Here is a 14,044-nt window from a genome sequence, read left to right as displayed (position 1 = left end):
CCACTCACTGGCTGCTGCAGCAGCCTTGGGGCTTCTGGGGTCTCATGGGAGAACCCCCCCACAGCACGAGGCAATGGGGGGCAGTGGGGGTCGCCCCCCCACCTGGCAGGAACTGGTGAGTCAGGCCTTTTTTTTTTTTTAAAGGCCCGGGAGCTGGGCCGGGCAGGGCAGCCATTGGGGGGCTGGGAGAGCAGGTGGGGGTTGGGGGGCTTGTGGCAGAGCCCTGCAGGGCAGCAGGGGACAGTGGGGGTTGCTCCCCGCCTGGCAGGAGCCGGTAAGTGTGGACTTTTTTTTTCAAGGAGCCAGGAGCTGGGGCAGGATGAGGGTGGGAGAGGGGGCAGGGGATGGGACCTGTGTGATTTGGAGGTTCGGTTGATTCAGCAGCAGCAAAATCTTTGAATCAGATTTGGCCAAATCTGTCGATTTGGGGGACAGATTCGAATCACCAAATTGAATCAGTGTCCCCTGAATTGGTTGAATCCAAAGCGAATACTAGCTGCTTCGCACAGGCCTACTGGCAAATACAGAAGGTGGGAGAGCCTGACCATGATGGGTTGAGGTACGGGAGAAGAATGCAGGCATGGCAGAGGAGCAAAGAGGGTCAACAGAGAGACTGGTGAGAAAGCGGCAGAGAGGTATATGTGGGCAGAAGTGTCTGTAATCAAGAGGGAATACTTCCTTCAAGAACCTGAAATGGAAACCTGAACTCCTGAGCCTCCGTGTTCCTTTGATGTCAGCAAATACCTACAAAACTCACTGGCAAGGTGTGTGTCTTAGCTTTCTTTAGTGGCTGGTCCATTATGTAGAGTATATGCGTCAAGCTCAAATGAGTTGGTGGGCCAGATCTGGACTGTGGGGCTTCTTGTGCACTGGACAACCCATATCCAGATCTGGCGCTTCTTGCCAAGGCTGACAAAGCTGCAGTGTCAGCATGTCCAGCACGTGGGGGATAATGCTACCCCACTCATTGTCAAACTGCTGATTTTCATGCTAAACAGTGATCAAGACCTGGAATTCAGTGGTTAGTAAGACAAGATTGGTGCTAACCACTGGGTGCTGACCATGCCAGAACAGTGACTGTGGGAGCTGTAGTGAGAAGCCCCATGGGACAGATCCAGAAGTCAACTGTCCAGCCAGAGAAAGCCCCTCAGGCTGGATGAACCACCTCTGTGAGTTACATTTGGCCCATAGGTGATGTTTGACATCCCTGATGCACAGTTAATCTATTAGCTCTGTAGTAAAATTCTGTGCTGTGGACCTAAATGTTTCAGCTGTGGATCAATATGGATCTATATGATGGATTTATTTTAATTTGCTTTTTGTTTTAATCTCAGGAAGTCACTTATAAAATCCCCACTATGTTAAATGAACAGTTAGATTGCACAGTCAAGACATAAATCAGAAAACGCAAGAATTAAGGTTACACATACTACCTTATTTTGGTCTCCTTGTTCACATATTGCGTTTTCCAAGGACCCATCTCTTATTTAGTGCACAAGCTGGTGTTAAGCAAGGTTGAGAAATTTGCTGTGTAATCTGTTTCATTTGTTGCAGAAAATGTAAGGCAAATAAAGGCTTGGGCACATATGGAATGTAGAGGGTAAAAAGAAATGTTCATTCAATAAATACCATGTCTCCTGTGCATTGTGGTAGGGGGCCCTGGAGAAAATAATGTGTGTTCATAAAAGGGAAGATGGCCCGAAGTCTAGGGGACTTGTGTTTAACATTTTTAAATACAGATTCTTTTGCATCTAATATCAATACATACCAATTGGAGTAAAGAAAACAGCAAATTTGTATAACTCCTTTCAGGCAAGCATACTTTCCTGTTATTTCTGCATATGGCAGTGATTAAGTCATGTTTCAGATTGGATTGAGTGACTGCAAAAGTTCATATTTAACTGCATTTTTTTCCCTTTACAACCTAGCTTTATTAGTTTTTTCATTCCTGGCCAATATTTGACAATGGCAGCCTGAAAGAGTGTCCTTGTTATGATGGATTTTAAGCAGTATAGTTTGTATTACCTTTTAATAAACTGAGAAAAAGATTTTTAAAAGGTCTGAACCACATGGCTTTAGATTGGAAGTCTCTTACCTGGGTTTGCTGAAGTCGGAGAAGTACATTTCTGCTAGTAGGTGCCAGTTGATACCTCCATTGTTGCTGTACTGCAGTAACACACCTTCTTCTCTGCTGTCTGGTTTATTGCATGAAGAGCTCTCCCCACCTATTTGAATGTAAAACTGGACAAAATCCACCCAGGTAGTGTCCAAGTCCCAGCTCACTAATTGCCTTTTTCCAGCCTACAGTTCAGGGGGAATAAGAAAATATCAGTAAAGTGCATATGTCTTCAGTGTCAAATACAGATTCATATTACATGGACATTTATGTACAGCATAGTGTATAGTGAATTTCACGCAAATGTGGCTGGTTATCTATCTTTAAAATGAGTATCCTATTTGGCTAATTTTATATTGTGATTATTATTCCTATTCCCTGTGTGTAATCACTAGCTTTGTCCTTCACTATCTCAGATCCTATGCACTATCAATATTCACCATCTCAAATCCCATGTCCTGCTATTATTTATCCAGCACTAAGTTTGCACACCATTTTACACATTGGCAAACTTAAAAAAAGGCTACCATTCTGTCATATCCCTTCCCATGCCTTCCAGGCACCATGCACCCTTGGAGGAGTAGGATGGGAATACAGCCTGGGTGTCCTGACACATTTAGGACCAGATTTTCCAAGCATTCAGTCCCCAGCTGCTACCCCTGGGACACATATGGAGCTGTACCGAGTTGTTTTGAAAAGTTGGCCACTCAGGGCTCATTTTCCCAAGGCTCCTTTTTAGCACTGTGTTTGATTCTGCAAATTACTTAACACTGTCATTCTTGATTTTAAAGGTGAGAAGTGGGCATTTAGCATCTCCCACTGACTGGGTCACGGTTTTGTGACTAGTCCCTCACTAGAAGTTCTGGTGGCAGAAGCTGGTCAGTGTAGACAGTCCCAGGTTTGCCAGTTCTACTTTCACAGAACATCAGCAAATGAATGCTTGTTTGCTCCGTTTCACTTATCCAGGAGATAGCTCCTTTTCTCTGGGTAGCTCACCTTGTCCAAGAAACACATCTGTTATCCAAGATGGATATGTTCACCTCCCACTCACAAGCTGTTTCTTTTCATTGACAGCATCAACATATTTATGGCTGTCTGACCCTCTCCCAAAATTGTTTTGCATTCATTTTCCCAGCTGTGATCCTAATCTTGATTTTAAAAAAAATTCCAAGTGAGGGGTGCTTCTCATTCTGAGGCACCCAGGACCCCTCTACACATGAAGCTAAAGGTGTGATGGGATCTAATGTGTGATTCACACCATCATGCCTCATGCCATGTCACACATGTCTGGCAAGAAGTGCAATTGTGGGATGGTGCATTAGATCCCATTTCATCTTATTGCCAGTGCAGGTGGAGCCCGATCCCTGGCTCTCCCTGTACTGGCAAGCTCCTGTGGCTGGGAGTCGCATGCACCCCAGTTGAGGGGCTCCCAGCCATGGAGGTACCCCATGCACCCCTAGGGCCAGAATATCATGCTGCAGCAATCTCCCTACCCCAGGGGTGCATGAGGATCATAGCAATCCTCCAATTCTGGGGGTTTCCTGAGCCCTAGGGATTGTGGGAGCTGTGATCCCTAGGGCTTGGGAGTGTGGGAAACCCCTGGACCCTGGCTATGGTGGCTCCTGTGATCCCCAGGGCCCAGGGTTTTTACGCTGGGCATGGTGCACCCTTGCAGCTGGGAGCCCCATCAGCTGACGAAGCTCCCAGCTTCAGGGGAGACTCTGCTACATGTGCAAATTAAAGCTTGATAGAAACCAGCTATAAAGTTAGTATACATTTTTGAGGTCTAACTTAATAGCTGATTGTTACTGTGTGATAGCTACTTTGCATGTGTAGCTGGTCTCCTGGTAACTGCACAATTAACCAGTTAATTGTACAACACCTGTAACATGTAGAAGGGGCCTCAGTTACTGAAATCACCATTGCCATCATGATGACAAACACCAAACGTTCAGTGATTAACAGCAGCATAATCAAATTCCAGGTCCTCCCCTACATTTCATGATCATACATTTAATTCTCTGCTTCTGATCACTTTCCTATCAAAATAATCCATAGGAACATATGACGGAAAGGGGCCTCCTGGACCATCTAGTCCAGTTCTCTGCATTTGTTAATCAAAGGAATACCCCAAATTGCCACTTTGAACTGTAACCCACAGCTACAAGGAACCTTACCTTAAACACCAAGAACATCTTGTAAGATGCTACAGGTGAAAGCAGAAAAGACAGTTCCCTGCCACTGCAGCAACAAGGAAGTAGCTGGTTAATACCATATTTTCTCACCTACCACATGTCTCCAAATAAGACACTAATCTTATTTGGGAAGAAAGAATGAAGAAAATGGATTTTTCAGAGTTGTGGCTGCATATAGCAGGGACAGCCTAATCTTCAGCTCACTCACCCTCCCTTTTTTGTTCAAACAAAAGCCACAGTTTGAACGCTTTCACAGCTAAGCTGTCAGCAGGTCTTGGCCACTCTGCCAAGGTGATGCAGTCCCCGGTGGCTGCAGCTCCCAGCCGGACTCCAAGCTGGTAAGTACTAGGGGTGGAGGAGGGGAGCTCGGGGAGGAGACCATGGGACCAGCTCCCCTGACCTCCTTGCTCCCCCAGCCCCCCGACCCCTGCCCACTTCCCCAGCCCCACCCATGGTGCCCCACCTGCCCAAGCTCCCAGTGCTTTAAAGAAAAGCCCTGGTGCTCACTGGGTACTGCCAGGTAGGGGGGCAACCTTCCCACCCTTGCTCCCCCAGCCCCACCATGGGTGCCCCACCCAGGCCAGCTCCAGCTCTTCAAGAAAAAAAAAACAGGGAAAGCTCTGGGGACTCACTGCTCCTGCAGCGGCCTCAGGGCTTTGGGGGCTCATGCAGAGCCCCCCACATGGCATGGGGCAGTGGAGGGCAGTGGGAATCGCCCCATGTTGGCAAAAACAGTGTGTGCAGGGGGGTTTCAGTTTTTTCTTTTTTCTTAAAGGGCTGGAGCTGGTCCGGGTGGGGCACCCATGGGGGGGCTGCGGAGCAATGGGAGGGTCAGGGGGTTTGTGCCGAATCGAATCACCACCCAAAGCTTCGCACAGCGTAGTACTCAGGTCTTCCCCATTGCTGTATAGGGGAATTTAGGTACCAAAGTTCCTAATGAATGTTATGAATACTAAATCTAGAGCTGTGCACTGAAAAATTAAGCATACTGATGTTCAGCACTGCCACAATTAAATCCTGTAGTGTTTCTGAACCACAGTCTTTCCCTGAGTGAGTGAACCAGGAACTATATCCACTAAGAGGAGGTTTTGTGGTGAAAAAGCTTTTATAACTGGAAATGTGGCCTGCTCTCACAGCGTGCATTTGTGGATTCCTCATTCTGCACCCTGCATTGCCATGAGAGAACGGGCCTTTTTATGCACAAAATCAACTGTGGCCTGACCATTGCTGCATGGAGGGGAAACTGCTGGTCAGCTGGGAGCTGCCTGAGCTCTGAGGGGCCCAATCCTGTTTTTCTTCAGAGCTTGCCTCCCATGCTGCCGCTAGCAGGGCTGCTGGCCAGTTGGGTGCTACCTGAACTCCAAGTGGCCTGATCCTTTTCAGAGTTCAGGCAGCACCTGGCCAGCTGGCAGCTCGGATGGGGGTGGCACAGGGGGGTGGGCTTTAGAGAAAAAAAGGATTGGGCCCCTCAGAGCTCAAGCAGTGAGCTGGTCCAGGAGGTGGCAGGAGGCATCATGGCTGCCAGGTGCTCCAGTAGGAATGCGGCGCCTGGCTGGGGGAGCCATGGGTGGCTCATCCAGTGTGGGGGCGGGGGTGTTGTCTCCTGACTGCTGTGCACACTCCTAGGTGAGGGAGTGCATGCGCCCCCCCAGATTTGCATGTGGGACCGGGGGGTAGGTAGATCCAGGCTACCCACTGCAGGCTCAGGGCTCCCTGCCCTGCTGCCCTCCTGCCCACTGGGCTGTGGAAGCCCCTGCGGGGAGGGCAGTGGGAAGCCTGCATTCTCCCCACCTCCATGGGCTCTGCTCCAGCTGTAGGGAGAGAGGGCATTGTTCTTATCCGCATCATTGTAGAGTTGTAAAAATTTCCATTGTTTAAACGGGGTCATTCTGATGAAAAGATTTGGAAGTAGGAGTGGTGGTGGTGAAGGGAGTGGCCACACTTTAATGGAACAGGAACACAATTAGGCAGATTAGAGATAATCCTGCCCTGGAGTGGCGCAGAATAACAAGTGTTTTAAGCCACTTGAAGGTGTTAACATGCAGCCAATCCAGGGGCTAAGAACTACAGAAGCCACCTAAATTTACTGCATAATGTGGCCTTTTAAACAAAGTTGAGCTCTGGATCATGTGGCAGATAATGAAAGATGTTAGAAGCATAAAGGAGAAGAGTAGGGGTAATCACAGATTCCCTCCCATTCCCAAATACAAAGTGGCTTTCTTTTCATGATTCTGTTCTCTGGGGATGGAGCTGGGTTGAGTTACAGCTCGGTTGCATTACAGAGGTGATTTCAATGTTTCAGAACACATCTGTAATTTCTGACACTTTTATCACATCTCCCTCTATGAGTCCTTCCTGACAAATTTCCAACCCCGACGATAGACAACAGACAAGTTCAGTGTTGAAGTTTAAAATCCAAGATACTTTAGAAGATGGTGAGCTGGATTTAAATCTTTCTGCCATTCATGAGAAAATAAGAATACACTAATGTTAATAATAATTTGGCCTCAAATCCTTCCATTTTGGCTTGGTATTATACATTATTATGAACTATTAGATTGTTTAGTGGCTGCATTACACATCTAGTTCTATGGTGAGATTGTAAAATGGCTGCTATGCACTACACCAAGGATGCTGAATGCATCAGTGCCTTCAGATAAGGTTCTTTGGGTAAATGTGATATCTTTTGTTAGACAAACTAAATAGTTGGATGCAAATGGCAGTGAAGATCAGAGGGATTGTGAGACAATAGGTGCGAGACAGGTAGGTTGGGGGGAGGAAGCGGGGAATGTTGAGCTGGTGACAGAACGTAGCAGGTCAATATCAATGCATTCACATGTTCAAAAATGGAATCTCTTAGTAAATGGAATTAAGAACCTCTCTCTGTGATTGAAATCCTATTAGCTTAAAACTTCGAAGTTAATTAGTGCAAAGAATTCCTTGACCCTCAAGAACTTAACTGAAACACAGAAATACTGATTATATTTTGAATTATGACATGTTTTCTTGGCAGAGTACTGCCAATGGGCAAAGTCCTCCTCGAGGGCAGTCATGGTGATGCAGGATATCTGCAACACCCACACTGTTGTGGGGTCCAAGGCTGGTTAGCACAGTCTTAACAAACAACACTAGTCAAAAAGTGAGCATGGCCAGCATACTGGTGAGACACATTGATCAATCTTTCCCTGGGTGTCTCTACTGGCAGTTTCCTTTGGAGACCCAGCTGAAATGTAAAGCCATTGCCATCAAGCTGAATCCCCAAGGAGGGCAGAAATGTATACATACTTGACCTTCTGTAGGTGCTTGTACCTCCAGCGAGCCAGGGCCTATGTGAACAATACACATCTCCCTAGCGAGCAGAGGTGAGTTGAGCTCCATGTAAAGAACTGAACTGCTATTCCAGATGGGTTTCCTATGCCTTTCACACTTATTACAGCCAGCCAATAGAATTAGGTTAATTAAAAAAGACCTCCAGGTATGCAAAGTCACAAAGAAAATGTAGAGGTCTAAATGAAAAAGCACCATATTGCAAACATACCTACAACTGATTAAAATGAGTTATAACACCCAAACAAAGAGGTCAGTAGAACTAAGCCAAAATTGATCCTGGAATCAGGGACTGCTCATGGCAGGAAATGCTGGAAATCGAGGTATAAGGTGTCTTGTAGAACAAATACAAACAAATAGCAGCACACGTACATGCACTCCCAGAACAACACCCAAATGTCAGCCAAGGATTAAATATAATTTATATAATTTCTGTCACCATGGTAGCTAGGTACATTAAAACCAGAAGATCTAAACACAAATCAAATAAGCTACCTTCAACTGATGGCACAGACTGCTACTCCTCAAGACATAAATGCTAACCTAACCCATTGAGACCAATAGAAAGCAGCCAAGAATTTCTAAATGAGATTTTCACTCTTCCTAAGCAGAAAGAAGAAAGATCAGAGCAGGTTAATTCTAATTTAACAAACTACTTTGAGAAATTTGCTTAAGGAACTGAGCCAGAAGGAGGTACATCCATGAGAGAAGACAATTACATTGAAAAATAATACTACCATCTCAGTTAGCTAGTTATATTTGGGTCTATTATGAAATTCTCAGCACTCCACTGATTTTCCAGGGGACTTGGATGCAAGTCTATACTGGAGTTCTGAAGGTTATTCAGGGGGATAGATGTTTGTAACAAGGTAAATACCACATGGCTTTGCATATTTCTCTGGACCCGATCCAACTTTCTTTGACTGTGGTGGCAGCTGGACTGAAACCTTAAAAGAAAACCACAGGGCTGTGTGTGCATGTACTATGTACTTTTCCTTTTTGTAACGAAGTCAGATATTACAGCTAAGGGAATGAAAGATGAAAAGAAAATCTGTGACCACAAAGCCTTTCTCAATCTTACATTTGGCTGTAAAGCTACCTTTTATTTTGATATGATTGCATATTATTGATAAGCAGATTTCCTAATTTCCTTGCTGTTTCATGTTATTTTTGTGGGCGATCCATCTGAACCAGGCAAAGAAAGCCATTTGACAAGAGCTAATCAGGCATTTTCCAGAAGGCTGGAGGGGTAACATATCTGCACTTTCAGCAGCTTTCATTCTCTGACTTCACAAGAAGCAGCATGCCTTCAGGGTGCAGGAAAAGAAAACGATTCTCTGAGAACAAGGCTAGCTCCTTTGCTTGGGGAAGAAAATTCAAGAATAGGTACCAATGGGGGTTGTGTGTTACCGAGAAAGAATGCAGTTTGAAAACAGAAAATACAATGCATATACAAAGCCCATGACAAACAATAAACAGACTAATGTTCCCATTTCTGTAGTACAGTGATGGCAATTTATTTCCTCCCATTACGCATGATACTTCTCATACAACTGCACAGTCAACTGCTGTCTTTGCCAATCTCTTTTGTTTGTAAAAGGGCAATCTTGGCTTTGTTCTGCACCTGCATCATATTTCTGTGTGTCTATTATGCACTTACATGCTGCATGCCATCGTCTTAGGTCTCTTCTTAGCACTACCTTCCTTCTTGGTTTCACATTCTGTTCCATTTAACTACCAGTACACACCTGTGTATATAAAACTCTTCTTAATTTAACCAGATCTTTTATGTACCTTGTTAAAATATAGGGATGATCCAGAGGAGATGACCCCACAGCCTTGTTCAGGTTTTACGATCACTCCTCCAATGACTTCCTGCCATTCAGTCTTCAAACCATTTGGATTCTCAAAATCAGACATTACAGTTGAAGGCAAGGATGTTTCTGGATGACAATCAGTGCCCTGATTTCCTGGATCACACCTAGAGAGAAGCAGAAACATCCTAGTCTTCTAAAGATATGCTATCTTTTCTGTGGTGCTATTCACAATTACTTAAGGCAACAAAGCAGCTTTTCTAAATTAGGTGTGAAAGAACCAGACACCCTGACAGCAATTGTTCAGGTCCTGGCAGGGGGACCGCAGGTAGAAATGTTAAAGTTACTATTTATGTGGTTCTTTTAGATGACTTAAAAAAAAGTAAGGCTTTTATGCTCTCCATGATATTATGGGCCAGATTTGCAAACAAGAATGCATGCTTCTGTACATCTTCAGAGCTTGAAATATTCCTATTTTGCAAGGACTTAACTCTTGAGTCTGATATCTTTTGAGTTTAACAGATATCAAAGATCCTCTTCCTGCTGAAATAACAGTGCCTTTTGCCTTTGGCACAGATGGATCTTAGTTTCATCCCTGTCATAGTCAGAACATCCTGGTCATGGTAAGGAACACAGTAATAATACTGAAATCCCATAGTGGTCATGATTTATTTGTTAAAAAACTGTACATTTTTCTAACATTTTCAACGTGATAAAATTTGGCTCTAGGGTTTTTTTCTATACAGGCTACCTATTATTTAAAAAAAAAATCACTGTTTCTATTTCCCTGATTACTTTAAAAATATGCCAATCACTGTTGTGTCTAAATGATCCCTGGCTAAATCCCTGAGGTGAGACACACAAACATTAAGGCAACTCAGTCTGATACTAGCTTCTAAATAGCTTCCACCCTGGAGTTCATTGACATTGTGGGCATCTTTACTTGCGCTTGGGGAATGGGGGGGCGGTGCTTTAATTAGTGCTCGCAACTTCTCATGTATTCCCATGCTTCAAAATGGTGGCAGGGATGCTTTAACTAAAGCTCATTCAACAAGCTTTAGTTAAAGGCCCCCCACTACCATTTTGAAGCATGGGGATGCTGAATACAGGAGACACAGAGACTCCTGGAGAACGCTGATTAGCATGCTCCAGCGTAATTACAGCATGTTGGAGCGGCGTCCCTGAACATCTACAGGCACCCTATGGGACTGGCTGGATAAAATAGCTCCCTGGCTATACCTCTAAGGAAAGGGCAGGCAGGTAAGGATGGAGTGGCTGCAGTTCCAGAGACTTTAGGGGAGATTCTTCATAGCATAGATCTACCGCACACTTTGTTTCGTTGTTTCCATGGACTGGAGTAATCGGCTGTTAATCTGACCATGAAGTCTAACTCACATACTATTTCATGTATTTATTTTGATTCAAAACAGAAGCAAAGATACCTTCTTGTTCTACATCCTACTGTCACTATTAACTTATTAAATAAAACCTTATCACCAGAGTTACTATTTCCAAGGGAAATTGAAATGAATGCTGTACCTGCATATGCCATGGTCACACCAGCCATGCCCACTGCACATATTGGGACACTGCTGACCTATGTAGATATTGTCTAAAGCCCACTCATCTTGGGCTGTATAGTAGCACTGGCTCCAACGGAAACGGGTAGCACTGGACCTTAAAAAGAGTAACAGTGTTTTTAAATGTAGCTTGGCACAAGTCTATAAGAGAAGCTGAAATGTAATTAAACAGAAACACAGAATAAGCGAGTACCACAATCATGCTTCTGCTTCCAAAAGATTGATGTACGTTAAGGTAATTTTGTATTTTTTTCTAAATACAACATCTTTATGTTTAGGATAAAATGATGGACAGCCCAGTGATTAATGACATTTCTGAGGAGTGTTACAGAGGTGCTTCAAGGGCTTTATGTTTCATAGAAACAAGTTCTTGACAAAAAAGTAGAAAACCCTTATCCATGAAAAGGGATCAGACTTCCATTCAACAGCATTTGGTGAAGAGAACAGGATACAAAACTAGATACAAATGTATAGATTTTGAATTTGAGACCTTTCATTTCAAGCCTCAGTTAACAACTTTAATGGGTTGAATTTACATTGTGATAGTGTCCGTCCTAGTGTCTATTAGCCAAATAAAGAAAAAAAAACACTTTCAAATAACTTTTCTGAAATTTAAGAATTGTTCTTTACGTAGTAATTGTTTCCAGCCATTTACAGTTGTTTCATATTTAATAGAGGCAAATATTTCATGTTGCTGAGATGATTTTAAATTACCTTAAGATAAAATTACTAATGTTTTAAATAGTTTTTAGAGGCAGATCCATTTTACATACCACTTTTTTTTTTACTTTTCTTTTTAATGTTAGCACACTACTCATATATAATTTAAACGCTGGGAGTCCACCCCAACAAGCATGTGTGTGCAGCTTGCGGTGCCTCAAACCTGTCTAAGGTGCTGCAAACTGTACATGCTGCATATGCAGCCATTTGCCACGCTACTAATTTGCAGCATGGCAGTTTTTGTTGGTTAAAAAAATCACCACGAACAAAAGTGGCATGGCGCATGCAGCAGCAGCGCATACCTTCAGAAAGAGAGCCTGGCCAGGCTCCAAGCGGCCAGATCGCCACCACTACCGCCCCAGGAGGCCCCTGGGGCCCCAAGTAAGGCTGCTGGGGCCAACACAGGTGCTGGCTTCAGCCTCCCTTACCCCACCCAAGGCAATTTGCCACGTGCCACAGCACGTGTGCAGGGGTGGGTCTGGGAACAAACAGCAGTGGTACATATATGTGCCGCTGCTATCTGTCCTGTGGGAAATGCATGCTCTTGCACATGCACGCTTGTCAGGATGCGCCCTGGAAGTGCATGCAGCAAACAAGGGGTGTAATCTTTCCTTTCCTGACCTAAGTTTTGTGATTAGTGCAGATGAAGGTTATTTTATTTTTCCACCTGCTTAGCCCTTCTAGAGGCTGATCCATTATCTAGAGCAGGGGTAGTCAACTTGCAGCATGTGTGCTACAAGTGGCACACAGCCAGCCTGTCTGGCACATGGAAGTCTTGGAGGGGGAAGAAAACAGAGCAGCAGATTGGGCAGGGGAGTGGAATCAAAGTGACACTTGAGGAGGGTGTGGGGCTAATTTGTGGTATGTATGCCAGAAAGGTGGCTCTCACTGATCTAGAGAAAAACTGCCAGCGTTTATCCTACCCAACTGCACTAATATGAAAGTATAAAGATATAAGCTGCTACAATGTAACTGTTACATCTGCATGTTTCTGTACCATCCCAATATAGTAAAACCACTGCAACTTTAACTCTTTTTCATTCAACAATTTAGCTATCTTGTACCATGGCAGAGTCAGGCAAATGTAACAGTTACATCACAGCAGTTGATACACATGGGAATGTTAGCTCTCCCTCCCCTTTTAAAAAAGTTAGAAGGTCCATTTGTCTGTAGCCTTATTTATTGGCTCAGGTGAGAGTGGTCTGTGCAAAGGCTCTTTTCAACCCTGTTGATAACCCATCCCTGTTGATAACCCATCATGGTATTGGTACGATTCAATGTGATAGAATTTTGCAATGACCCAATAAGCAAATAAAAATTGTGAATTTCAGTATGTTTTTGGAATGTATTTTAGTATTTACGTGTACTTGCACAAAGAATAAGGGCCAAAATCAAACAGAATTCTCCTGTTTTGTTTTACTGTCCACTGCTTCATTTTACCATATCTTTTGTATTATCATACACCAAGTTTGTTTTAATTTTGTGTAAACTGGTAGAAAGGATAATTTTACTGTATACTTTTAGCAAAAACTATAATTCTACAAATTTTTTATTATTATCTATAACCTTTATTGCTCATTTTATTGTACTATTTTGGCAAAACCTCCTTCTATACTAGTACTTACTTGATTATTAAATATATTAAAAACAGCTCAGCCTTAGTATCAGCATTTTTATTCAAATGATCTTTCCCTCCCATTCTAAATATCTGCTTGTGATTTTAAAAAATGTCATAGGTGCTGTTGCATTACACTTAGTTAATAAGCCTAGGCAGGTCTGCAGGTTAAATACTAGTGCTCCCTTAGGATGGAGGATATTGACAGGCTGGACCATAATAGCTATGAATGATTCACTGAAGCCCATCATGTTAATGATCCACACAGTAAGGACTCCCTAAGTATCCACAGACAGAGCAGACTGTAAATAGTCATGGTTAGCATTTACTGTTGATTTTGTCAATATTTTAAAAATAATTTGGCCTTGATTCCCTATCCTCAGTGGTGTTTCTATAATTCATTGAAGTGCATGATAGAAAACCAAGAACCTGTTAAATAATGGTGCTGCTCAAGGCACCTTAGGGCAGCGGTTCTCAACCTTTTGCACCTTACATCCCACCTATGTAAATCCAAAAAATCCTGGTCCCACCGGTTGGCTAGTAGGGGGAATCCCCCCAGAGGCCAGCTGAAGAGGGGAGGGGAGGGGAGGGGAGGGGAGGTCCCCCAGAGGCTGGTCGAAACGTGCAAAAGTGAAACCGGCAGTCCCACCATGGCACTTCCAGTTCCACTGCCACGA

The 14,044-nt window shown here is 43.9% G+C and overlaps 1 protein-coding gene across 1 annotated transcript in view; it reads right to left on the bottom strand.

Annotated features, from left to right (window-relative positions):
• Positions 1 to 14,044, bottom strand: part of RELN (reelin) — a gene marked incomplete at its 5' end in the record, with an annotated part of 668,605 nt that overhangs the window by 130,885 nt on the left and 523,676 nt on the right. The window contains 3 exons of the mRNA XM_019509331.1: positions 2,096 to 2,301; positions 9,433 to 9,619; positions 10,992 to 11,129. Of these exons, the coding sequence (XP_019364876.1) occupies positions 2,096 to 2,301; positions 9,433 to 9,619; positions 10,992 to 11,129 (531 nt within the window). The remainder of the gene's footprint in view (positions 1 to 2,095; positions 2,302 to 9,432; positions 9,620 to 10,991; positions 11,130 to 14,044) is intronic.

The sequence above is a fragment of the Gavialis gangeticus genome, unplaced genomic scaffold (genome assembly GCF_001723915.1).
Source record: "Gavialis gangeticus isolate Ggan-Ray unplaced genomic scaffold, GavGan_comp1, whole genome shotgun sequence".
NCBI classification, from domain to species: domain Eukaryota; kingdom Metazoa; phylum Chordata; order Crocodylia; family Gavialidae; genus Gavialis; species Gavialis gangeticus.
This window is presented reverse-complemented; position numbering and strand designations above follow the sequence as displayed.